At 40.6% G+C, this 27,749-nt stretch overlaps 1 protein-coding gene and 2 long non-coding RNA genes across 3 annotated transcripts in view; 2 read left to right on the top strand and 1 right to left on the bottom strand.

Annotated features, from left to right (window-relative positions):
- Positions 1-8,415, top strand: part of LOC107968613 (uncharacterized) — a 21,879-nt gene extending 13,464 nt beyond the window's left edge. Inside the window, exon 4 of the long non-coding RNA XR_008539573.2 lies at positions 8,335-8,415. This is a non-coding gene — a long non-coding RNA (uncharacterized LOC107968613). The remainder of the gene's footprint in view (positions 1-8,334) is intronic.
- Positions 1,214-10,139, bottom strand: LOC134808524 (uncharacterized). The gene is made up of 3 exons (XR_010151659.1): positions 9,992-10,139; positions 9,283-9,437; positions 1,214-1,409 (listed from the first exon to the last, which is right to left on the bottom strand). It is a non-coding gene; the product is annotated as an uncharacterized LOC134808524 (long non-coding RNA).
- On the top strand, positions 10,041-27,749 carry GATM (glycine amidinotransferase). Its single transcript, XM_001163621.7, has 9 exons — positions 10,041-10,497; positions 12,064-12,282; positions 19,353-19,548; positions 20,614-20,804; positions 22,368-22,505; positions 22,666-22,830; positions 24,016-24,079; positions 24,858-24,974; positions 26,650-27,749. The coding sequence occupies exons 1-9, from the start codon at positions 10,270-10,272 to the stop codon at positions 26,760-26,762; spliced, it is 1,431 nt and encodes a 476-aa protein (XP_001163621.4). The 5' UTR covers positions 10,041-10,269; the 3' UTR covers positions 26,763-27,749.

Below are 27,749 nucleotides of genomic sequence, written 5' to 3'. Positions count from 1 at the left end.
GGGAGTTGGTCTCGGAGACTCAATTCTAAAGAATCAAGTATGAAAAGGAAAAAACACCAACCAACTTTACAGAGGAAAAACCCGGCAGACACTACCTTAAGCAAATGACAGGGTTAATACCATCAGTGATATGAGAATATTACATAGTACCTGATACGATACGATGAAAAGGGCACTTCATCTCGGTAGTATTCTTTCCAGAACTCCATAATGCCAGGCCAATCATGAGAAATACATAAACCCAGTTCAAAGCATAGACTACAAAATATCTGATTAGTTTTCCTCAAAACTGACGAAGTCCTGAAAAACCAAAGAAAGACTAAGATACTGTCACAGAGCAGAGGCAATCACAGAAGACATTACAACGAAATATAGTGTGGTATCCTGGATTGGATATTGGAACAGAAAAAGAATGTTAGTGGAAAAACTGGTAAGATCCAAGTAAAGTCTGGAGTTTAGTTAATAATGATTTACAGTGTTGGTAGCTTAGTTTTAGCAAATGTATCTTAGCTGTGGAAGACAATAACGGGGTAAACCAAAACAGGGCGATGGGTGTACAGGAACTCTGTACTATCTTTGTAACTTTTCTATAAATCCAAAAACAGAGAGAAAACAAAATTTCCCACAAACTCATGAAAATTATTTTAACATATTAAAGTACAGACAGACTTCCACAAGTTTAGAAGGCCGACTTGTGCAGAATACCTACTTACGATATCCACACTTAATCAGTCTGGTATAGTACCTCACGCCTGTAATCTCAGCACTCTGGGGGGCTGACTGAGGCAGGAGGAGCACTTGAGCCCAGGAGTTCAAGACCAGCCTGGGCAACATAGCAAGATTCTGTCTTTAATTTTTAAAAAATTAATATAATCACACTTAAAGCCCTTCTTGAGACCTATAGCACCATTTTGCTAGACTTGGAAGTTTAAGGTTTTCAGATTTGAATTCCCAGAGTATAAAATCAAAGTCTGTTTTCCAAAAGTTCACTTAACTCTTGAAAAAAGAATTGCACTGAGAATTTATCTCAGCAGAGTGTGGTGAATTTGGATGAATCATTTAGCCTTGGGCCATGAGGTTATCCCAACTGTAAAATAAGATCCCTCTTAGTTTTAAAATTCTGTAAATATGCCTCTCTCAAACATTGTAAATATTGTTTTAAAGTGAGGTACAAATTCCAAGGGAAAAAATAAAACTTTGACTAGGCAATTGATTCCACAAACATTTATTAAGTGATAATCACTGTGCTAAGTACAGGAGCTGTAGCCCTTGCTCTCCAGAGGTCTGGCGAAAGAGATATGTAAACAAGCTGTTACAGCCATGTATAAGTGCTCTAAAAAAAGTATTAACAAGGTGTGCTGTGGTACACAGGAAGAAGTTGCTTCATTCTTCTGGAGATGTTACAGAAGCTTTGGACATAAAAAAAAAAAAACAGGAATACCATGAAATAGTACTGTTTGATCTAATCAGAGTCAATGAGGGATTAGTCCTATGCTAGTAAACATTTATCTTCATTGGCTGTTTGTAAATATCGGGGAATTACTGGATTTTCCCAGTGCTAAATTGGCTGCAGAGTCAGAAATTTGGTTGCTACAGAATTGTGCCAGAAAAGCACAAGTATCTCAAGTTGCAGATGCATTCTCTTGGGAATGTCTGAAATCTGTCCCCTGAAATGATTTAATTGCTGTCACATGAACAACATAACTTTCCAGAAAAGGCAGTGTGTTGGCTGACATAGTCTGTCATTACTAAATCAAGCCTTCATAAAAACCTCATGCCTCACAGGTCATTCCATTTCCATCTTATAGCTGAATATTTCTAGTTTAGCCTTTGCAATATATAGTCTTATATGGTCTTCGTATTCAGTTTTGCTTTTAAATTCTGAATAGCATGGTAAACAGTAATTTAGAGTTCCTAAGCAAAAGTTCAATATTGGACCCTACTTTGATTCTAAGCTTGCAAATTCTGAATAATTCTATTTGAACAGACCTTTCTTTAGCAGGGAGAACGTGACTATGGAGGACGTTTTGTCACTTAAATGACCATAAGTGGAGGAGATGAGTGCTTCCTCCTGGGATGTTGCCCAAGACAAGTAAGAATATTAGAGAGGGATGCAGAAAACTGGCGAATGTTACTTCTCCAATTCCCAGGGCCCAGCTAGAGAAGTGCCTTTTGCTGGGAATGATAATTCTGGAAAATTCCCTACCAGCAACAAGCGAGACAGACAGGAGCGAAATAGCAAGCACAGACTGAGAACTGGGCAAAGTGCACAACAGAGAGATAGGCAGAAGTGTCTTCCCACGCTAATCTCCCTGTTCTGCCAGATCACAGCGTGTATGGACATGAGAGGAGCCAGGTGGCTGTGGGAGGTTTTCTCCCAGAGCAGTATCTACAGTTTTCTTAGGGCAGAGCTGCAAGGGAAAATATCTGTGACAACAAGAGTTGTTTCTAAGCAGACACAGGGCCTTCTGCTTCTAAAAATAATAGCGATTAGGGTTTTTTTCTGATTATAAATGTAGCAAAGTCTCATAGAGAAAGGTATACAAATTGCAGAAAAGCAGAAAGAAGAATATAAAGGTTACCCATTACATCTCCACGCAAAGATTGTCACTATTTAAATTTTGGTAAATTTCTTTCCAGAATTTTATGTGCATACATATGTTCAACATGGTTCAGAGAATACTGTACATACAATTTCATATTCGGTTATTTTTCAGTTAATATTGTGAGGAAGCCAGAGATCACTTCCAACCCCTCTTTTAGCTCTTAGTGGGCTTTTTAGCTGGATGTAGAGGCCAAATTGAGAGCAGGCAGATTAACAAGAGAAAAGCGTACAAATTTTATTAGTTTTACATGTACATAAGGATCTCCACAGGAAAGTGAAGTGTGAAGAAGTAGTCAAAGCAAGATGCTTTTATACTTTTTTAGACAAGGAACAATAAATTTGAGTAGAAATGACAGGACAAAGACAATCTGGCTAGGGACAGTGAATTTTCTAGAGGAGTCACTAGGAGATACATGGTGGGGTATAAAACTGGTGAAAGATAAGAGTTACTTCATTAAGTATGTTTGTTTAGGTCCATTGTCAACTGCAATTCCAAGTCTCTGGTGATAAGAGCTGTTTTCTCGCCCTAGTATGGAGAGGGTACTCCTCCCAGAGAAATCTTTATTGCTTACTATATACAGAGAGACAGGTCAGCTTCCTTTTTCTAAGACTAAATTTTCTCTAATGTTTTCAACTCAAAATAATATGTCAACCTGACATATTTTAAAATGACACATCCTCCACATCCTAGCTTATTAAAAGAAAAACTCTCTTTAAACATTATTTAGTGGTGCATGTTCATCTTATGATGAAATTTATTTATTATAAATCCTGAATTTATTCATTCACTTAAGAAATATTAAGAAAAATGTATTTATTCATCTAAGACCCAAGCATTTTGCCAAATGCTGAATGTGTAATAATTTCCTTAACCATTCTTTAATTGTTGTTGGTCATTCAATCTGTTTCTTATAGCATTTTTTTGAGGCTTTAGACAAAAAGTGTAAATAGAGAATCAGCTTGGAGAAGATGTTTGAAAAAGTACTGGGAAAGGAATTTAGGCTACAAGAATGAGATGAGGGAGAAGGTCCAGTGACAGCTGCCTTCTTACCACTAAGGTGCCCCAAAAATATTTCCTACAATACCAGGGATTGTTTATGGACAGTGGCATCTTCGTGGCACCAATATCATGTAACATAATGATAGAGATTCACTAACTTCTGCATCATTTCTGGAATTAGCCAATATGACTTCCTCACTTTTGGGCACTGTCTAGATACGCACTGTCTGACTAGCACAACCAGTGCTAGAGGCTGTTGGGTTAAGAAAGGGAAAGGTCGGCTCACACCTGTAATCTCATTTCTTTGGGAGACTGAGGCAGGAGGATCATGGGAACCCAGGAGTTTGAGACCAGCCTAGGCAACATAGTATGACCCCATCTCTACAAAAAAATGTAAACATTAGCCAGGCAGTGATGCATATCTGTAGTCCCTGGTACTTGGGAGTTTGAGGTGGGAGGATTGCTTGAGCCTGGGAGGTCAAGGCTGCAGTGAGCTATGATCGCACCACTGCACTCCAACCAGGATGACAGAGGGAGACTCTGTCTCAAAAAACAAAGGAGGGGTGGGGAAGTGTCAATTTAGGGGAAATGTAAGGCACAGCTTTCTCAGTGGCGTGAGTGGAGCTATTTTAGCTACCACTAAAAGTCCGAGGGTTGTAATTAAGTCAGGATGAACATACATTGTATTTCCAGAACCATCCCAATGGGACAGACCCTTCTAAGGCACTTTCCCCTTCCTGCTGTCCCTTCTTTGACTACAGTGCAGGGAGCAACAGCTACCCCTATGCTAAAATACCTTCTCTTGCCTCTGTAGAGTTCCCAACAGAGATCTAAGCTATACCTGAGCTTGTTTAGAGGCCTTATACTAGTTCTGGACTTTCTGTCTCTTTAGCATTCAGCTCTAACTGACCCACATAAGTTCAGTTTGTCAAAGACTCATTACCATGCAGTCTTTATGGGTATAGCATTATCCTAAGAAGGACAGTTATAAATAACTCCCAGAAAAAACACTCAGAGATATCTTGAAATATCAAGATGGCAGCATGCGACACAATATGCAGCTTACAGGAGAGTGTTGAACACTGGAAGTAGTTGGACTACATGTATGCACCCTGCATCATGCAGTAGCTATTCTCCTGAGAATCTGAGAAAATCAAGTGTCCTAGAAGTTAAGGGCTCAGGCTTTTGAGTCTTAGAGGCCTGGATTTGAATTTTGGCTCTATTAGCCACTTGGCCACTGTTTCACTTAGGACAATTTGTTTAATCCTGTAGGGCTCGGTTTCTTCATCTTTGAAACAAAAATATTATAAGAATACCTCATAGATGACTAAATGAAATAACATGTGAAGCTCTTATCTGGCACACAGTAAGTGCTCAGTAAATAGTAGTTATTATTATTAGAGTAGAAATGATTTTAAAATTAATTGAAGCTGGCCGGGCATGGTGGCTCATGCCTGTAATCCCAGCACTTTGGGAAGCTGAGGCGGGCAGATCGTGAGGTCAGGAGTTCGAGACCAGCCTGGCCAATATGGTGAAACCCCATCTCTACTAAAAATACAAAAATTAGCCGGAAATCGCTTTAACCCGGGAGGCAGAGGTTGCAGTGAGCTGAGATCATGCCACTGCACTCCAGCCTGGGCAACAGAGTGAGACTACATTAAATTAAAAAAAAAAAAGCAGCAATTTGGCAAATGGGTTGGCCTTTGCCTTTAAGTTTAGTCAGAACCTTAAGAAAGAGAATGGTGTTTACTGTTTTTAAATTCCAGAAGGGTATTTGAAGACTAAAGTAAAAAAAATAAGAAGATCCCTTGGAGCAGACTTCAAATGTTTCTTCCTCAGTTTTCTTAAAGCTGTATCAGTTTCAGTGCTAACCTAAGCTGAGATTATTTTAAATACTTGGAGAAAGCTGGCATTTAATTTAGCTGGAGCTAGTGTTTTGCAGTTGTCTTCCAATGAAAGAATCTACCTCATTGGGAGATGTTGAGCAGTAATAACACAGCTGTTCAAAACTAGTAAAAATCCTAAAATGATTCGTAAGGGACAGTGCAGAGGCTGCCTTCACAAGATTTTGTAACTCATTTGAAATCAAAGACTGCAAAGTACCAAAGAGGGAGCTCTGGTTATTCTAGCCTGGGCCATCAGAGTGGCATTGAACAATTGATTAAGGACTCTGGCTGTGTCAGGCACTGTGCTAGGGATATACTGGTGGGTAAAACAGACTCCCTGTCCTTAAGGAGCCAACAGCCATATAAGCAGGCAATTCCAGGGAACACAGGGTATTGTGGGATCAGGCCAGTCCCACAGCATTTCAGATTTAGAAAGTAAATTCCATCAGTTTACCTGGAATCGACTAGGTAGGCAGGAAAAAGAGAACATTAAGAAGGGAAACATAATTAGGAAGCAAGAACTGAGCTAGAACTCACCACACTCTGAGGGATAAGCTAGAATGTTTATTATTATTATTATTATTACTAATATTTTTGAGACAGAGTTTCTCTCCTGTTGCCCAGGCTGGAGTGCAGTGGTATGATCTCGGCTCAGGGCAACCTCCACCTCCTGGGTTCAAGCAATTCTCCTGCCTCAGCCTCCAGAGTAGCTGGGATTACAGGTGTGCACCAACACGCCTGGCTAATTTTTGTATTTTTAGTAGAGACGGGGTTTTGCCATATTTGCCAGGCTGGTCTCAGATGGGTTCAAGCAATTCTCCTGCCTCAACCTCCCGAGTAGCTGGGATTACAGGTGTGCACCAACACACCTGGCTAATTTTTGTATTTTTAGTAGAGATGGGGTTTTGCCATGTTTGCCAGGCTGGTCTCAAACTTCTGACCTCAGGTGATCCACCCACCTCAGCCTCCCAGAGTGCTGAGATTACAGGTGTGAACCACCACACCCAGCAGAATACTGATTTAATACTTTACAATGAGATCTTCATCTTTCCAGCTATCAGATCACTTGTGCTCAGCCTGCAGGGTAACTCCCCTATGCCAAGGTTCCCAGGGATGAGCTTGGTGAGCTCACAAGTTAGAGGAAGTGAATAGTTCTGAGGGATATTTCATAAAAACCCACAGAATTATTTTTGTCCTCAATAGATTTAACCTTTCCAGAGGCCAGAATATTCTGATTCCATCCTTAGGTAGATCTGGATGAACAGACTCCGATAGGTTGGCCACTCAGCCTTCCTTTTTAAAAACTCCATGTTGATAATCACACCTCTGCAAATGCAGTCTTTTAAATATGTTTTTTGTTTATTAGGTAATTCACTCACGTGTTCAAAGTTCAAAGGTACAATAAGGCTTACAGTGGAAAATCTCTCTCATTCCTGTTTCCTAGCCATCCAGGTCCCCTCCCCAGGGACAACTTAGGTTATCAGTATCTGTGTATCCTTCCAAATATATTTTATTGATGCAGCCCAAATAATATTTTCTAAAAAAATTGCAGCTTTATTTACATTCCAGGCATGAGAATATACTTTAGTCACCTTGTTTGAACTTGAGTAATACATTATTGTTTCTAATTTACTTTGAGAGATATCCTTCCCCTAAACTGTAGGTACAAATGTCTCTTAGAATAGGTGACTTCTGTAGATAGCTAATCTCATCCAGTGTATCTGTGTGTATATGTGTGTGCTTAACCAATTTCACAGAGTATCTGTATTCTTAAGTTCTAGGAACACCTTCCTCTGTACTTGTTTATGCCCTATGTACAGATTCTGAAGTCAACCATGATATAGAAATAATAAATTCTTACAACGGGCTCTTTTGTTGTTTATTTTGTTAATCCAATGACTTTACTTGCTTTTTTATTTTAATTTCAAGACACATTTCAAAAACTCTGTGCTTTGTTGGTTGGAACTAGGGAGAGTTGGGCATATCTCGAAAGCAACAGTGATGAGGAAGAATTGAAAAGCTGAATTTTTGCCATGCTTCTGGTATGTTTTCTATTCCCTGTCCTTTTAGACCCCTTTATACACACACTATCCTAAATTATGCCTTTAAGTTAAGCTACAAAGATGAACTACTATTAGACTTGAATATGCATAACGACTAGGTATGAGACCACCAAGATCCTAAAATTATTGGTTCAATCAAAGTATTTAATGGTATCTACTGCCAATAGGGGAAGGCAAGACAAGACTTCACAGTCTATTCCATTTCTTCTGAATAAGGCAGCAACTAAAGACCACGGAGTTGCCAACTATCACTATATAGATACTTTGCAGAGTTGGCCCAGTATTAGACAAACAATCTAATATGGAAAGCTTGTACTTTAAATTGATGAGGTCACTCTAGAAATTGTTACCAAATTTTTTCAAAAACAGAACATAAAAGAGAATGAAAAAATATAATTGTGGTGAATGAATAAAAGTGTGGTATAAAAGGGGAAAAAGGACAAAGAATGAAAGTAAATCAGAGGCATGGCAAAAAGGAGGAGTGAGTGCTTTGATTTGCTTTTATAACAGTAGGACTGGTTTGGGTGGCGCTATCCACACACTTTCTGCTGGATCCCAGGAGATAAGGGTATGCTCTTTGGCTATGAGTTTTTCATTATGTAAAACTTAACAACATCGTAAACTTCATTATTACCAGACACTCCCAATTCTTACATCTGCAAAATTAAAATAGTGCTTTTAATGGGTGGCAAGAGGGTGTCCTCCAATCTCAAGCAGAAATGATATAGTAATCTCAAGGGCTTGTTATGTGTACTTACTGTACTCTTCAATTCTTTTCAGGAGAAGCACATCTCTGGCTGCCCTCAGTACACTAAGAGAATCAGACCTCAGAGGTGGCTGCATTTTATTGTTGGGAGTAAGTAGTTTTTAAATTTTGAGAAATGTTAAAGATTTCCCAAAACCTCACTAGAAGTATGAAGCCTTGATTAGAAAGATAAAGGGATTTGGTTCCAGGTCACACAGCAAATTAAGTGGCAGAATTAAGTTATTAACCTAGACTTACTCCTTTCACCATATTATGGCATTTGGGGGCCTCCTTATTGCTAGAGTAGTAACACATTACCTCATATAGCTTTTTTTTTTTTTTCCCCCAGATGGAGTCTTGCTCTGTCGCCCAGGCTGGAGTGTAGTGGCTCGATCTCAGCTCAGTAGCTGGGAATACAGGCACCCACCACCATGCCCGGCTTTTTTTTTTTTTTTTTTGAGACGGAGTCTAGCTCTGTCGCCCAGGCTGGAGTGCAGTGGCGCCATCTCGGCTCACTGCAAGCTCCGCCTCCCGGGTTCACGCCATTCTCCTGCCTCAGCCTCCCGAGTAGCTGGGACTACAGGCGCCCGCCACCACGCCCGGCTAATTTTTTTTTTGTATTTTTAGTAGAGACGGGGTTTCACCATGTTAGCCAGGATGGTCTTGATCTCCTGACCTCGTGATCCGCCCGCCTCGGCCTCCCAAAGTGCTGGGATTACAAGCATGAGCCACCGCGCCCGACCTAGTTTTTGTATTTTTAGTAGACAGGGTTTCATCATGTTGACCAGGATAGTCTCAAACTCCTGACCTCAGGCAATCCGCCAGCCTCGGCCTTCCCAATTGCTGGGATTACAGGCATGAGCCACTGCACCCGGACTTATACAGCTCTAATGCCACGCATCAAGTTCTGCATGTACAATCTCTCATTTTGGCCTCTCAGCAACCCCCCATGTGCTAGGGACAGTAAATTCTATTGTTCTCACTTTGCAGATAAGAAGACTGCAATTCAGGAAGACATATAGTAGTCTATAAGTGATTCAGGACTGGAACTCAGTTATCCTAATTCCCTCTCGGAGGCTCTTTCCACCATGCCATCTGCTCGTCTGGTGCTTTCCATCCATGAACTCTGGAAAACATGCTTGAGATACCAAAATTGAAAAGACAGCTCATCAAAAATGAATAGTTATAATTCTATAAGTACAAAAATGAAATACTCAAATCTCTTGCCCCCTCCCCTGCTAGGAGCATAAATGTTAACCTGAGTTCTCTAGCTTTGTACAAATCCACAGCAATTAAGACTGCACTGTGAGGGAAAATACTTTTCTAAAAAAGAATCCTGATCAAGTTGAAACAAAAATTTTAAAACATGAAATGGAAGGAACGAAACTGTCGTCCTCCCTTATTTCTGACCCACACTTGTCGATTTTCATGACGGAGTTTCTCAAGCCAGGGGCACATGGCCAAAGACCATGTGAAATGCCAGGTGTTCCAAATAACAACCGACGGGGTAGTGGAAGGAAAGCACTGCCTCCCCGGGGAACAAATGGCCCAATTTCCAGACTTAGTTTTCTGCAGTCTCAAACCCGATGTTGCACTAAGAAACTACCTAATCTTTAGGTGGTTTCGTTTACGGAAAAATGAGGTGACTGGTTCAGTGCGCATATGTGAATTTAAGGGTAACACTGTACTCACGCTTAGCATATTTAAATTCTCAAATATTCACTTAATATATGCATAGACCATTGTCACTTCGTCAGAAGTCGCGTCCCGCCCAGTTGCGCGAGACTCCAACGGGCCTTCTTGCGACGCTCGGGTCTGGGTCCGGGTCCGGACGTGCAACAGAAGCCGTCAGTGGCCCCGCTGGCTAAAAAAGGGCAAGCGTCGGAGGCTCGAGCCAGCGGCCGCGGCGCTTCCCGACAGTTCCTAATTCGGGGCGCTACGCCGGCCCCACCACCTGTTCCCGGCAGCCAATGGGGCCGCGGGGGGCGGCCGGGGCGGAGCGCGGCTACAAAAGGCCTCGGGCCCCGCGCGCCCGCCCACCCCGCTCCGGGCGCGCTCTCGGGAAGGCTTGGACCGACGCGGCCCAGGGGCCAGGAACATTCCGCGCGTGGACCAGCCGGGCCAGGGCGATGCTGCGGGTGCGGTGTCTGCGCGGCGGGAGCCGCGGCGCCGAGGCGGTGCACTACATCGGATCTCGGGTGCGTGCGCCACCGGCCTCGTCTGGCGGCCGCGTGACTCACTCGGTCCTGCGGGCGGCGTGGAGCACTCGCTCGCTCCCTGCCCGGAGCCGCCACCTTCCCTCGCTTTCCCTAGCCGGAATTGCACGAGAGTGTCCCTTCTGGTATCCCTGGGAAGCTCAGCTTCAAGAGCCTTCGCAGGCTCCAGGAGCTGGGCGGCGTCCCCCAGTCAGGGGGAACTTGCGTTGCGGCTCCACCCCTTGGGGTCCACTTGCTGTCTGCGCGTCTGCGGCCTGCTGGCCCACGGCGCAGGGGGCGCCGCCCCCCTCTACCGGACCTTGGTGCGCTGCACCAAGCTTCCCGCTCGGAGCAAGGGGTTGGGACGACGGAGGCTCCTCTTAGTAAAAGGGTGGCGTTATTGGGGTTCAGTAGCCTGAGTGGGCGTCGAGTTGGGGAGATTTCTGGAAAATGCGTGTGGGGTAGATGGATGGGGAGAAGAGGCAAGCAAAGTGGGAATCGGGGACGGGGAGCGAGCGACCAGATTCACTCCAAGTATAACATGGGATCCCACGTCTGGAGAGGAGTCGGGGCGAGTGCAGCCTGTAAGCAGAGTTTCTGCGCTCCCCGCCCTCGGCTGCCCTGGCAGCAGACCCTCCCATGCTCCTAGTACTGGAATCGCTCCGACATTCTGGCTTCCTCCCAGCAACTGGTTCCTGAACAGCTGTCACTCTCCGTCTTTCTTCTGCCTCCACCCGAGTTCTCCTCCTGCCCACTTCCTAAGGCTTTTAACAGAGCAGGATAGAGATTTGGGGGGTTGAGGTTTGCTCAGGGGTTGAGGGACCCTCCCTGCTTTAGATTTTATAGGCCATGCATTTTTAAAAGGCTTTTGAAGTTTTTAGATCTCCTTCTTATTTGTTTGAATTTACGCCTGAGCTAATCCTGACCTTGGCTAGGGTACTGTGGACCATCTGTAAAATGGAGCAGATGGCAGTTGCTCACTCTCAGAATTGAAGTGCCAAAGAATGCGAAGTGTATGTCAAAGATGAAAAAAATTTGATTTGAAGCTGGTTATTCTGAAAGATAAGGTCCTTTACAAATGTTCCCAACTTTTCATTTGTAAAAAAAAAATAAATAAAAAGTCTAATATTGGTAACCTTTGATACTTAAGGGAAAAGGAGGTTCAGTCCCCAGCTGAGACTGGCGGGAAGTTTTAGAGCAGCTGTCTATGGTTTTCTGAGAGGAGGACTGACCCATCTGCAAAAGAGTTGCTTAAAGCTTGAGTGCAGGAATTGCATTCTGAGATAAAGATGGGGGTGTATGGTAGCTGGGGACACGGTCTTCTGAGGAGTTTTAAAGAGTTACAGCAATTAATAGATAAGAAGACAATTTGTAGATAAACAAGAGGGTTAAAAAAATTATCTGTAATCCCACTACCCACCTACACACTATTAACGTCTTGGTTTATGCTGTTCTAAAGGGGTTTAAGTGGCAATGTTATGCTGGATTTTTACTCCATCTCCACTTCCTCCTCTCTGTAAGTACTGATAGAGCAATGCAATACAATAATCTTTTCTTTGTTCTTGGAAGCTTGGACGAACCTTGACAGGATGGGTGCAGCGAACTTTCCAGAGCACCCAGGCAGCTACGGCTTCCTCCCGGAACTCCTGTGCAGCTGACGACAAGGCCACTGAGCCTCTGCCCAAGGACTGCCCTGTCTCTTCTTACAACGAATGGGACCCCTTAGAGGAGGTGATAGTGGGCAGAGCAGAAAACGCCTGTGTTCCACCGTTCACCATCGAGGTGAAGGTAAAGGAAGGCTATTCACATGTCTGAAAGTGCGTTCCCTCCTCACCTGCTGCTGCTACCCTCTGACTGCTTTCCCTTCAGCTTACTCCCAGACCTCTCAATCCAGTGATTAAGTTATCTTACTTGACACCTCTGTGGTATTTGACACTATTTACACTAATGATAATTGCTTCCTTCCTGAAGCTCTTCCCTTGGATTCTGAGAGAGCTTTTCTGGGAATAATAGTTCTTTCACTGTCCTCAGATCTTCTTCCGTCACAGCCTGTAATGGCAAGGTTGAACAGAATATTACTTTCAGCCCCCTTCTCTTAGCCATTCTCACAGCTACCGCTCCCACCTCCTCTCTGGTCCGGATCTCTGTCTTGAACTCCTTCCAGATCAACGAGTTAAACTCCTTACGGGATATTGCCACAGGACTTCAAACTTGGCACATCTGGAGTTCAGTTGCCAGCCACCCTGCTCAAGTGGATCCCTCCTCATTCCTGCCTTTTAATTATTGGCATTCCTATTTAATCAAGCTAAAACACAAAAGAATCATCTTTGATTTCTCCTTATGTCACGTGATGTAACAAGGCTTTTGTCAAAAATGAATCTTGCCTCATTCCTCTGCTTTGCCTCTCCCTAAAGGTTGGGAGCTCATCTGCTGCCTGGACTATTGCAGTTAACTCCTAACTGGTCACTCCTACTCACTCTTCTCACCAAACCACCTGGCAGCTGCAATCCAAGTGATTTTTTAAAACTCAGATGTGATCATGTTACTCATCCTGCTTCTTTTCCTCCTGTACTTTGCTAGGCGACCCCCACTACCCCACCACCCCCCGCATTGTTTAGGATAAAGTCTTCATGGTATTCAAGATCCTTCACAATCTGGCTCTTGTCTGCATTTCCAGGATTCCCCATTCCAGTTATTGACTCATCTGTTAGTACAGCAGATTAGCAGGTGTTCATTTCTGGTCAAGTCCCTCTATCCTCTAATATTCCACCCTGGTTTTCAGCAGACTTTATAAGACAACCATATAAGGCAGCTAAGCTAGACTACTCACTGTTTCTTCACAAGCCCTGCATCTTTGCCCCTACCTAAGTCTCTTCCATCCATCTTACTGCGCCCTTTAGTCTGTAGTTTAAACCTACCACCACCTAGTTTCAATGACACCTTTCACAAAGTCTTCCAGGATTTCCCTGGCAACAAGTAATATCTCTCTTTTTAAAAACTCCTAGTGGTGGCCAGGCGCGGTGGCTCACACCTGTAATCCCAACACTTTGGGAGGCTGAGGCGGGTGGATCACGAGGTCAGGAGATCGAGACTATCCTGGCTAACACGGTGAAACCCCGTCTCCACTAAAAATACAAAAATTAGCCAGGCGTGGTGGCGGGTGCCTGTAGTCCCAGCTACTTGGGAGGCTGAGGCAGGAGAATGGCATGAACCCAGGAGGCAGAGGTTGCCGTGAGCTGAGATGGCGCCATTACACTCCAGCCTGAGCAACAGAGTGAGACTCCATCTCAAAAACAAACAAACAAACAAAAACTCCTAGTGGTTTTTATCTGTAACGTTCTTATATCCAGGGCCTCTATGGGCTGGTGTTCAGGTTCTATACTGCATAAGGATTCCATATCTAAGGGACCACCTTCCACATTGTAGACACAGCCTAGACTCCTATTAATAATGGGTTACAAATGTATCTTTAGTGTCCTTAAATTTTTCCTGAATATTTACACTTTTATTTGTAAAGTGGATTGAGGAAAGAAGTTCTGTAACAGCATTGTCGTGGTCTTCAGAAATATTGCCTACCATGTACCAGGACTCTAGAGGTATTAATATAAAAGATCTTCCTTTCTATTTGAAGAGATACGATGTTCACATAGAAACGAAGACCAAGTATCTTATTCCAGTCGACTGACAAGGCAGTTGAAGTGCCAGGAAAGAGGAATGACCAAGGGCTGGCCAGTTAAGAAGTCCTCTTGAAGAAAATGATTCCTGAGTTAGACTGGGAAGACAGGGAAATAGAAAAAGTAATAACTTCTAATTGTTCTGAAACTATCTTTGGTTTTGATATTTGGAATTTGATGAGAAGATTAATTTATACACCATCCACATGTTTTTAAAAGGCATAGTAGTCTTTTTAAGTCTTTTCTTGAAAAGTCCCATCCCCTAACCATTTTAATTGGGTGAAATTAAAATTTAAATCCAAGCAATAATTTATCCTTCTACTTGTCTTTAAAATGATAGACTTTCATATCATGTGATTTTACAGAATCAGAATTCTCAGACGTAATTTTGAGTTCTTTGTCACTTGATTTATGACTTTAGACTTTGTCATTTCATGGACTTGTGGAAAAAGTACCATGCTGAAGTCAGGAGTCTGGGATTAATTAGGTATTTGATAAAAACTTGATAGCTAGTCTCGGTTACTTAGCTATTTGACCTTGTACAAGATTCCACAAATTTCTGGGCTACAATAAAATGAAGATATTAAGAGGTTTGCTAGTTTGCTATCTACCTAACAGGATTAAGGATTAATCTAAAGATAAAAGGTTACATGTTAAGTATTTTAAAGGACAAAACAACAACTTATTGTAGTTGTATGGATCCAGTTTGCCAATTACATTCCAAAGGTACTTTGTCGGTGTAATAGTTGTAGATATCAGTAACATTAGCAGTATTGATTTCATTCGTCTGGTTCTTTTTGTTTGTTTATTCTTCTTTCTCTTTCTCTCTTTGATTCTAGACAGGAAATAATGGTTATTTCTGTTTCATGCCATGTGCTAAGCCTGGTTTTGAGGGAGAAGAAAGTAAATCTAAGACATGCATGGATCCTAGCAAGCAAGGCCATGCCTCGTAGTAGAGAAGAATGACACATATATTAATCAGTTTGGGAACAATAAAAGAAAAAATAACGTAGTAAACTGTCCATAGGCAATCACAGCAGAAGATGTTGGAATATATAAGTACTAGAGAAATTTTAAGGAAAGGAATGTGGAACATAATTGTTAGGAAGCATAATTTTTTAAAGCTCTGTGACTTTTTGTTCTGCAAAATATAGTAAATATCTGCTATCAAATATATATATATATAGATAGATATTTTTTTAAGATGGAATCTCGCTGTCTTGCCCAGGCTGGAGTGCAGTGTCGTGATCTCGGCTCGCTGCAAGCTCCGCCTCCTGGGTTCATGCCATTCTCCCACCTCAGCCTCCCAAGTAGCTGGGACTACAGGTGTCCCCCACCAGGCCTGGATAATTTGTTTTTTTGTATTTTTAGTAGAGACGGGGTTTCACCGTGTTAGCCAGGATGGTCTCCATCTCCTGACCTCGTGATCCACCCGCCTTGGCCTCCCAAAGTGCTGGGATTGCAGGGGTGAGCCACCGTGCCCAGCCTCAAATATGTTTTTTGTTTTGCTTTTGTCTTTTTAAAAATAAAGCCCTTGATAAAGGACCTTTTATAAAATACAAGATTAATCAAGATTAGTGTAATATAAGCTTACAGCTGGATAAATACATTTCTGTTGTCATTTCTTAGCCTTCCAAAGACGGTATTTAAAAATTCACTTGGCAAACCTTTGTAAAGGGTTTTAGGCTTTGAAAGAATATAAAGGTTCAAGGAATGCAGACATACCTTTGCAACAGATTATTAAAAACATCATATGCTAAGCGTCTAATATAGTGTTCATTATCTTGCAAACAACTTGGTGAATGATTGCTGGCTCATTTAGCAGGGTTATAAAGGAAGTGTAAACAATTTCTAGCTATCTCTTGTAAAATGTATTGTGCCCTGATCATTTGTACTTTGCCCAACCTTTGCCAGATTATAAACTCTACAAGAAAAAATCACATTTGTTCAAATAACCTTTTTCTCCGAGGAAGGTTTAATTTATCAAGGCAAGCTTCACCCTGCACAAATAGTCACGGAGGATACTTTGGAATGAGTCTGGCAAGACAGCATAACTCTGCATCTGCTGTAACCCAGTGTTAAATTTTCAAAGGCTTCTTGTCCCTAGTGGATTGTAGGAGATGTGCCTGGCATGAGAAGGAGGAGGTGGTGAATGGATGAGTAGTACCAGCATGTATCTGAGAGGAATATAAAGAGTCATTATTATCCTCTTTCTGGTTGCTGTTGCAGAAATTCCTAGGAGTAGAAAACAGTGGAGTGCTTTTATTTTGTTTTTTGAAAGGGTAGCTTGGTCTTTAAAAATGTTTAATGATGATAATATTTTTCATTAGTCCAGAAATTCAGCCCGCTGTTTGCCTATAGACCTTAGTAAAAGAGCTAATTAATGATTCAGACCCCAGGCGTCAGCAAACTTCATCTTTCTACCAGATAATAAGTAATTTAGGCTTTGCAGACCATCGGTCTCTGTTGCAACTACTCAACTCTCAGCTGTGCCATTGTAGTGCAAAAGCAGCCATAGACAATATGTAAACAAATGAATGTGCCTGCGTTCCTGTAAAACTTTATTTACAAAAACAAGCAGCAGGCCAAATTTGCCTATGGACCTTTTTTTTACCAGCCTCTGTTTAAGACTTTCACTGGCATCATTCAGTTTTTCTAAAGACCTGTTTCTTAGCTTATTCCTTATTCACCAAGCTGGGTTCCAGCATACCTGATGTGAACCTGGATATTGAACTAACCAGAGATGGGTCCACTTTCGTATATTTGATATTTATCAGACTGAGATAAAAATGGAAGTCAAGACACAAAATCTAGAAAAGATATTGTCTTCGACATTAAAGAGCTAAACATCTAGACATTTGATCAGTCTTGATGAGTAAAAGCCATTGGGACAATTTGAACTTGTTAAGCAATTCCAGTCTTAAAAGTTTTTGCACATCTAGTTAGAAGTGTTCAAACCGTTATAACATGGCCAAGTCCCATGATGTATTAGGGACACTCTTTGAGTAACAGTCAGAGAACTTGAGTTCTAGTCCTGCTTGTCCAGATAGCTAGCAAGCATGTGACCTGCCAGAGCCTCTTTCCTTACATATGAAATAAGCATATGAGAACTTGCCCTGTTTCTTTGATAGGATTGCTGGGAAACCAAATGAGAATATCCAGCTAAAGTAGACACACTCTGACACACTTGAGCCCATTACCAAGTTTTACACCTTTCTAGTACTTATTGCTATCTGAAATTATCTGATTTATGGTGGAGACCGTCATATCTGACATGATCAGGACTAGTAGTTTGTCAGTTCATCAATTATATAAATAAACATTTTTAAAATACCTGCTTTAACCAGTTTTAAACAAAAATTTAAATTAAAACATTTAAAACATTTTTAAACTTAAAATATATCAATGTACATTGCTTTGCTAATCTTTTGATGAAGGTTCAAGGCTTTTTCTTAGAGTCTGGATTCTCTGATTGGCGTTCTGCTTCATTTAGCTTGAAAAATGGGAAGATGCATCACATACATTTCTCAATGTATTTATGATTGAGAAATTGACTAAGAACTTAGACATTTGGAAAACAATCTGAATGCAGAATCTGTCTAGATTTTTACATTTTTGAAAACCAATATTTTGGCCGGGCATGGTGGCTCACACCTATAATCCCAGCCCTTTGGGAGGCCGACGCGGGTGGATCACGAGGTCAGGAGATCGAGACCAGCCTGGCCAACATGGTGAAACGCTGTCTCTACTAAAAATACAAAAAATTAGCTGGGCGTGGTGGCATGCGCCTGTAATCCCAGTTACTCAGGGAGTTGAGGCAGGAGAATCATTTGAACCTGGTGGGAGGCAGAGGTTGCAGTGAGCTGAGATGGTGCCATTGCACTCCTGCCTGGGCAACAGAGTGAGACTCCATCTCAAAAACAAAAACAAACAAACAACAATATTTAACAGCTGTTGCACCTACCCTATTCAACAATAATTTTTAGCAAACTGATTGAGCCATTTTAAAGCATTCAAATGTTTTCTCTTTAGTTGTCTTCTAAAATACACATAGCCCTGGAAACTTTCTAAATTTTTTTTCAGTTATTAAAAATTTGTGAATTTGCTTATCATATCACTTCCTTGTATGACAAAAAGACTTGAAGAGATGTGAGAGCTGAATGGATTAGAAAAAGGAGAGGTGTGGTTGGTATGAGGCATATTGACAGGGAATTACCAAAGGCAGATTTGCACTGTCACACAATTTTGGCAAGTGTTAATTCTGCTGAATGGGAAAATCAATAATGTTTTTTCTTTTTCTTTTTCTTTTTCTTTTTCTTTTTCTTTTTTTTTTTGAGACAGAGTCTCGCTTTGTCGCCCAGGCTGGAGTGCAGTGGCACGATCTCAGCTCACTGCAACCTCTGCCTCCTGGGTTCAAGCAATTCTCCTGCCTTGGCCTCTGAAGTAGCTGTGACTACAGGCACGTGCCACCATGCCTGGCTAATTTTTGAATTTTTAGTAGAAATGGGGTTTTGCCATGTTGGCCAGACTGGTCTTGAACTCCTGACATCAAGCTATCTGCCCGCCTCAGCCTCCCAAAGTGCTGGGGTTACAGGCTGAGCAACCATGCCTGGCCAATAATGGGGTTTTAAGAGAAATAAAGCATATTTGAAAGTATGTTCCTGATCTTAACGGGGCAAAATATCTTTTTTTTTCCCTTCACAAAATATCTTGAGGTGCTATTTTCTAGACAGAATTCTGAGATGCATGGATAGCCCGTGGTTTTGGCTTAGTATAAGTGCTTTTATTCTCTTATGCTAGTTTGTGTGTTCTCTTGTTTCATTTTATTGAGGCTAATAGAAGTGCTATGTCCTGTTTTGTCTGCAAAACGTGGCAAAAAAACTGGCCAAGAGGATTCCAAGTCTGTCTGAAGGTAAACATGCTGTTAGTGGTTGGCCATGAGATCTCAGACAGGAGGAGCAAAAGGCCTCAAAATATCAAGATGTTTTAGAGTTCTTCATTCAACAGATACTGAGTGTCTGCCCAGAGGGCTTATGTGCTCAATGCTAGGGATCAGCACTGAACATGGAGTGGTTGGAGTCTCAATTCCAATACCTTATACAAAGAGCTGTTTACTGCCTATGAACCTATCATAAGCTGTATTTTTCTCCGGTAAGTATTGTGTTTATTTGCTTCTATTTCCAGGCCAACACATATGAAAAGTACTGGCCATTTTACCAGAAGCATGGAGGGCATTATTTTCCCAAAGATCATTTGAAAAAGGCTGTTGCTGAAATTGAAGAAATGTGCAATATTTTAAAAACGGAAGGAGTGACAGTAAGGAGGCCTGACCCCATTGACTGGTCATTGAAGTATAAAACTCCTGATTTTGAGTCTACGGGTAAGTGATGTCAGATAACTAAACTGCCAGTGTCTGAATTTTCAATTTCTTTCTTAATGTGTAAGGGGAAAGCTCCAAAAAATTTCTTGGAGAGTCCTTTGCTTTGCTAGTTCTTGAAAACTTTAAAGATTTATTTAGGAATGGTTTGGTCCATGTTGATACGATTAAGATGTATACATTCTAAACTCCATTCCATCTAGTGGAATCTCCTTGAAATGACAAGTTTTCCTAAACTTTATAGTCATTTCCTTACATAATAACAGTGGATTCATTTAATTTTCCTCAAGAACAGAAATTAAAAGGGGAATAGAAACATTTCCATTTTATTTTTAACTGACATTGCTGCATGACTGTTCTTGTGCCTTAGGTCACTGTTCTAATTTCTAGTTTTAGATTGATCCTTGGCTCAATTTTTATCTTGTGATACCGATAGTCCTTTAAGAGCCGTGTTTCTGTATAGCAAGAAAGGAACTTACAAATGGTGAAAACTTGGTGGTTCAAGATCTCTTTGTACAAGGACTTTATTCCTTCACTTTTTTTCTTTTCTTTTTTTTCTGGGCTTCCCCCCCCCACCACACAATTCATGTTAACAATCTAGTATGTGTTATTCAAATTTTTTGCCATTTTCATGTATATATACACACATGTATTTCTAGCAATTTTTTTAACCAAAAAAAGAGGTAATATTATACAGACATTTTTGTTTGTTTGTTTGAGACACAGTCTCACTCTGTCGCCCAGGCTGGAGTGTGGTGGCACAATCTCCGCTCACTGCAGCCTTTGCCTCTTGGTTCAAGTGATTCTCCTGCCTCAGTCTCCCGAGTAGCTAGGATTATAGGCACGTGCCACCATGCCTGGCTAATTGTTTTTGTATTCTTTTAGTAGAGATGGAGCTTGACCATGTTGGCCAGGCTGCTCTTGAAGAGGATCAAGTGATCCGCCCGTCTTGGCCTCCCAAAGTGGTGGGATTACAGGCATGAGCCACTGTGCCTGGCCCTATATAGACCTTTTTTGTCTTGGAAATTAACACTACTGAAGTTGTCATGGAATTTTTTGGTCTGACAGGTTTATACAGTGCAATGCCTCGAGACATCCTGATAGTTGTGGGCAATGAGATTATCGAGGCTCCCATGGCATGGCGTTCACGCTTCTTTGAGTACCGAGCGTACAGGTCAATTATCAAAGACTACTTCCACCGTGGCGCCAAGTGGACAACAGCTCCTAAGCCCACAATGGCTGATGAGCTTTATAACCAGGTGAGTCCCTAATTATAGGCTAGCTTATTACTAGCTTTTCTAAATGATCCACAAAGAGTAAGATAGAGATTCTCTGATACCTTGTATATATTATGCATTTTAGAAACCGAAAACATCATCTTATTTTTAAAAAGTGATTATTTTATGATGAATATGATAAGAGTAAATGATCCTATGATAATAATAATAATGGCTAACACTTTTTGGTGCTTACCTTGTTCTGGGTCCTGGGTTAAACCCTTTATTTACATCCTCAATCCTGTTTGTTTTTCACAACAACCCTAATCATACTGTAGTATCATTCCATTAGATGGGGAAAAACTTGCCTACAGGTGTACCACTGTTCATTAGTGGAATCAGAAAAGTCACTAGACTGAAGTTCACTTTCTTCTTCTAGAAAAAGAACCTGATCTACAGTTCAAATTCACAGTAAAATGAAATGTATGTCCCTTATTAAATCAGTTACCATTTGATCTTTTATAGAAAAAAATTTAAAAATCAAAATAGCTTCTGGGTTTAAAGACAGAAATAAATAATGAATTAGTTTTGCCACTCCCAATCAAATTTGGCAGGGGAAACATGGCATCTCATTTTATGGTATGAGTTAGGCTCGGGACCAAATTCCTTTTCTAAAAGAACAGAATGACTTCATCCTGTTTACTTTCCGTACGGTTCATGGAATATTCTCAGAATCAGTTACTGCCTCTGTATCACTTTTTTTTTTTTTTTTTGAGATGGAGTCTTGCTCTGTCACCCAGACTGGAGTGCAGTGGCGTGATCTCGGCTCACTGCAGCCTCTGCCTCCTGGGTTCCAGCAATTCTCCTGCCTCAGCCTCCTGGGTAGCTGGGATTACAGGTGCATGCCACCATGCCTGACTAATTTTTGTATTTTTAGTAGAAACGGGGTTTCACCATGTTGGCCAGGCTGGTCTCAAACTCGTGACCTCAGGTGATCCACCTGCCTTGGCCTCCCAAAGTGCTGGGATTACAGGCATGAGCCATCTCACCTGGCGTGTACCATTTTTTTCTAAGTACATAGTGCCCCTTCATCCTCAGGGGATATGTTCCAGACTCTCAGTGGATGCTGATACTGAACTCTATATATTTTGTTTTTTCCTGTACATATATACATACCTATGATAAAGTTTAATTTACAAATTAGGCACAGTAAGAGACTAACAACAACAATGAATAATAAAATGGAACAATTATATAAATATACTTTACTAAAAGTTAGGTGAATGTGGTCTCTCTGTTTCTCTCAAAATATCTTAATGTTTTGGGACGACAGTTGACTGCAGGTAACTGAAACCATGGAAAGTGAAATCATGGATAAAGGAGGACTGTTGTATCAGGAAATTACTATAATGCTAGTTTCTTGTTTTATTGTTGTTTTGGTTTATTTATCATGGACCCGCTTCTTTCCCAGGCATGTTTTAGTCTAGAACTGAGTAGTAATATTTTGGGAAATGATGTTAAACTAATTTTCTTAGTATTGTATGCCTTATAAATAATTTTCTCATGATCCAGTGCATTGTGTGTGTTCATTCTTGTTCCAATTAGGATTATCCCATCCACTCTGTAGAAGACAGACACAAATTGGCTGCTCAGGGAAAATTTGTGACAACTGAGTTTGAGCCATGCTTTGATGCTGCTGACTTCATTCGAGCTGGAAGAGATATTTTTGCACAGAGAAGCCAGGTGAACGCAGGCTGCCTCTGAAATTTCACACTATATTATTGTATTCTTTACTTCCAAATTAAAATATTTTCATCCTAAATTTTTTTCACCTTGAATATTTTTAGTTTTCTAGACATAGAACCAAATATTTATCGATCGTATGTCTTTCTTTTGTTTTCAGGTTACAAACTACCTAGGCATTGAATGGATGCGTAGGCATCTTGCTCCAGACTACAGAGTACATATCATCTCCTTTAAAGATCCCAATCCCATGCATATTGATGCTACCTTCAACATCATTGGACCTGGTATTGTGCTTTCCAACCCTGACCGACCATGTCACCAGGTAAGAGATTTCTTGGGACTCTGGAAAAGCAACAGAATCTAGTAACTAAAATAATTGCCACTTTTATTTTAAGCACTTCCATGGTTCCTAATGGTTCTAAATGACAGATTTAGCAGTACTCAACATTATTATGATCAAACATTGGATTCCTTATGGCTTATTACAAGATGTCCACCATGCAGAAATATACATAGTTGACACAATAATTAGTATGGGATCATCAGACTTTGGCCACTTGCTGTTGTCAAAGCCTCAAGTTTGTGCATATGTGTGTATTTTTATCAAACAATGGTGTTATAACTTGCAACAGTGGTTCCACAGCAGCGAATTTTGGACAATATCATCCTTGCATGGCCAGGGCAATGCCACTGGGCAGTGGTTGTATTCCCTCTACAGTGGGGTAGCCTCCCTTTGGCCAACCCTGCTCTGTAGGGAAAAGCGAAGCCACTGCACTGCAGCTGGTCTATCCCCTTCACCTGCAGCCTCCTACTTTCTGTCCATAGCCTCCTACTTCCAGTTAGGTGATGAGTGATTTTCTGTTACTTGCAAAGCTGCAGTACAACTTTTAAAAACCACTGTTATACTGTGTCACTGTTCATTTCTGTTTTTTATTTTTAGACCCGATGACCATGACTACTTATTCATTTCATTTTATTATCATTTATTCGTATAGTAAGTGGGTATGTGAACACAGGGACGGCTAAGTTGTAAAAGGTCACTAAGGACAATATGGTTCTTTGAGAATGCATAGCTAACAACTGTCTTTATACCATGGTCCTAGATACAAAATGATGGGCAAGAAGTAGAAGGACTGTGGGTTTGATGTAGTCACATTTTTGTTTTCTTGTAACTAAATAGGAAATTTTTCAATTTTTAAAATGAGAATTTCTTAAGGACAGTATCTTTGGTTTTTTAAGTCTCTGAAACCTGAGAAAAGTTAAGACTATCTTTAAAAGCTGTAACATTTCTGTTACTTTTTAACTTTAATCTGGGGATTTTATGTACATTTTTAATTAGGATTCAGACAAAATCACCCAAATGTTTAGAAATTTTAATTTCTTTCTTTTGGAAGCTGAGAAGACAGCTTCTCAAAAAGAATTATTACTGATAAGGGCTATTAGAGACTAAGAATAATAATAGTATACGTAGATTTAACGGTTTTGGGGGGTTTTTTTGGTCTTACAGATTGATCTTTTCAAGAAAGCAGGATGGACTATCATTACTCCTCCAACACCAATCATCCCAGACGGTATGTTTACTTTCATACACTGTTAGACTAAAATAATTACTTTAGTGACCAAGGATCTTTCTCCTATAGAGAGCAGCCCAAATGTTAGCAGCTTAGAGAATGTGTTTCCTCAGTAAGGTGTGAAGTGGTGCTTGGGACTGTGAGCATCAGAACAAGGCTGGGACTTGTGTTTGCAACTTTTTCATCCATAGAAAATGAAGTAAGGAGAAGACAGAATAAAACAACATCACATAAAGCAAGATATGACTTTTTTTTTTTTTGAGACAGTGTCTTGCTTTGTCACCCAGGCTTGAGTGCAGTTGTGCAGTCACAGCTCACTGCAGCCTCAAGACTCCTGGGCTCAAGTGATCTTTCCACTCCAGCTTCCTAAGTAGCTGGGACTACAAATGCAGGCCACTATGCCCAGCAAGTTATTTTTTTTTATTTGTAGAGATGATGTCTTGCTGTGTTCCCCAGTGAGACACCATCTCTGGGCAATAGTCTCAAACTCCTAGGCTCAAGGAATCCTCCTGCCTCAGCCTCCCAAAGTGCTAGGATTATACCATGCCCAGCCAAGATATGACTTTTAAAAGAAAACAGGGTGAAATTCAAATGTATAATGAGTACAGATTGATTCATACCATTTATAGATAAATTGTTTTAAGATTAAAATAAATGTTCACATGGAAAGTGAACTACTGAAGGAACTGAGCTGTCACTTTAATATTCTTCACTTGTAAATCCTTGCTTTAAACAAAAATGATAGCGGACATGGTTTAACAGTTGTTGCTGTTTTTAGATCATCCACTCTGGATGTCATCCAAATGGCTTTCCATGAATGTCTTAATGCTAGATGAAAAACGTGTTATGGTGGATGCCAATGAAGTTCCAATTCAAAAGATGTTTGAAAAGCTGGGTATGTACAACAAATGAAACATGTTGTCATACATGAAAACGTTAAATGAGAAGAACTAAAGAAATGACATGCTAGGTTTGATAAATGGTTTGTCTAATTCAATTTTGATTCCTTTTAGAGGCACCAAGTTATTATTTCACAGAAAGTCAGTATTTTTATTTTCAACACACGTAGCCCCAACAAGTTGGAGATGCATCCTGAGCTCCTGAGACATCCCCTTAACAATAAGTTTATAAATCTTATATGACTTAGCCAACGTTTTGGTGCCCATGTGCAGAAAACCACCCCTTTGCAGGTGAGCAGATAGCTTGTTCAGCCCTTCTTCAAATAAGTCATTGTGGGTCCTTTAAAAGTGTCCTGTCATCACATATTTCAAAGGACTCAAAAGGGTACGGATGCAGAAGTGACTTTTATGTGTGATAAGCATAGTTAACAAAGTAGCGAAATGCAAGAAAGTGTGTCAGTAAATCATTCAGTTTTGAACTGAAGAGCAGGACCAGGTTTTACTTAAGTAGTTTACTTATCCTGATATTCAAAATTTAGACCAATGATTCTAGTATTATTGAGAAAAATGTTGAAGGGAAAGGATTTTCATATGAGCTATTATAAAGGGGTGTGTGTGTGTATTTTGAGACAGAGCTGTGTCGCCCAGGCTGTAGTGTAGTGGCGTGACCTCGGCTCACTGCAACCTACACTTTCTGGGTTCAAGCGATTCTCCTGCCGCAGCCTCCTGAGTAGCTGGGATTACAAGCATGCACCACCATGCCTGGCTAATTTTGTATTTTTAGTAGAGAGGGGCTTGGCCAGGCTGGTCTCGAACTCCTGACCTCAAGTGATCCACCCACCTATGCCTCCCATAGCATTGGGATTATGGGTGTGAGCTACCATGCGCCACTAGGAAAGTCTTTCTGAATGGCTCATGCCACCTTCCTCTCCCTGGCTATACCAAAGGACCCTTTAGTGACTTTGTAGCCTATCCTCCTCTCAAAATAATTAGCTCCTTGAGGAAGAATAATAGATTTTCTTTTTAAAACCCCACTATATCTAACACAACAGATTCTTCCTAAATACTATTGGTTAAATAGGCCATGCACATCATAGCCTTGTCATTACAGATGGTACCAGATTAAACTGATTGTTGGATTTGCTTTGGTACCTGTATAACCATACAACCCCAGATATTAAAACACCAGCTCTGTTCCACTGTTTCCTTATGGTGGCCTGGTGAAGTTAATCTGTATCAGATAAACTCTCCTTATATGTGAATATGTAAAGTCAACTTTTTAGGTCAGCTAAATTTTGCTTTGCCTACTAAATTAACATGGTAAAATTAGAAACAGTCTGACAAAGTAGTTAATGTATAATTCTAAAAGGCCTTGAGATTTTAGTACTTGACCATTTTGAACATTTGGTAGGTACATCTGCTCAGTCTATTGACTTGTGAATAGTCAATAGAACAAAACTTCAGAGTTCTCTGTTGACTTTTTGGAGAAGATTTTATATTAGCAGATGAAATATAGTTGGTGAAAATAAAATTGGAAGAGAAAATACTATTCTGGGTTGGGTATCCTTAAGGATTAGAACCACAGGATTCCTCCAAGTCTGTAGGCCTACTTTCTCTATGAGAATCATCATGTTAGTCCATCTAACTGACCTCATCTCTCTTTCAATGCAGGTATCACTACCATTAAAGTTAACATTCGTAATGCCAATTCCCTGGGAGGAGGCTTCCATTGCTGGACCTGCGATGTCCGGCGCCGAGGCACCCTACAGTCCTACTTGGACTGAACAGGCCTGATGGAGCTTGTGGCTGGCCTCAGATACACCTAAGAAGCTTAGGGGCAAGGTTCATTCTCCTGCTTTAAAAAGTGCATGAACTGTAGTGCTTTAAACAATCATCTCCTTAACAGGGGTCGTAAGCCTGGTTTGCTTCTATTACTTTTCTTTGACATAAAGAAAATAACTCCTGCTAGGTATTACTCTCTACTCCTAAAGTTATTTACTATTTGGCTTCAAGTATAAAATTTTGGTGAATGTGTACCAAGAAAAAATTAGTCACCTGAGTAACTTGGCCACTAATAATTAACCATCTACCTCTGTTTTTAATTTTCTTTCCAAAAGGCAGCTTGAAATGTTGGTCCTAATCTTAATTTTTTTCCCTCTTCTATAGACTTGAGAATGTTTTTCTCTAAATGAGAGAAAGACTTAGAATGTACACAGATCCTAAATAGAATCAGATTATCTCTTTTTTTCTAAAGGAGAGAAAGACTTAGAACATACACAGATCCTAAGTAGAACCAGGTAATTGTCTCTTTTTCTAATAAGGAATTTGGGTAATTTTTAATTTTTTGTTTTTTAAAAAATAACCTAGACTATGCAAAACATCAAAGTGAATTTTCCATGAATGTTTTTAATATTCTCATCTCAACATTGTGATATATGCTACTAAAAACCTTTTCATATACATCTTACCTCATTTCAAGTGAATTATTTTAATCTTTTCCTCTCTTTCCAAAAATTTACAGGAATGTTTAGTGTAATTGGATTTCGCTATCAGTTCCCATCCTTAAGTTTTGATATTCAATATCTGATAGATACACTGCATCTTTGGTCATCTAAGATTTGTTTACAAATGTGCAAATTATTTAGAGCATAGACTTTATAAGCATTAAAAAAAACTAATGGAGGTAAAACCTAAATGCGATGTGAAATAATTTTAGTGTTGATACTGTATGTGTATTTTTATTCTAATAAACTTTTGTGTTCCAGATTGAA

The sequence above is a fragment of the Pan troglodytes genome, chromosome 16, assembly GCF_028858775.2.
Source record: "Pan troglodytes isolate AG18354 chromosome 16, NHGRI_mPanTro3-v2.0_pri, whole genome shotgun sequence".
NCBI lineage: Eukaryota > Metazoa > Chordata > Mammalia > Primates > Hominidae > Pan > Pan troglodytes.
This window is presented reverse-complemented; position numbering and strand designations above follow the sequence as displayed.

Excerpts from the sequence above, each read along its gene's own strand:
- GATM (XM_001163621.7), top strand. The coding sequence starts at position 10,270 with ATGGGGCCGCGGGGGGCGGCCGGGGCGGAGCGCGGCTACAAAAGGCCT. Across the intron at positions 10,498-12,063 it reads TGCACTACATCGGATCTCGG|CTTGGACGAACCTTGACAGG; the intron begins GTGCGTGCGCCA and ends TGTTCTTGGAAG. Across the intron at positions 12,283-19,352 it reads CGTTCACCATCGAGGTGAAG|GCCAACACATATGAAAAGTA; the intron begins GTAAAGGAAGGC and ends TTCTATTTCCAG.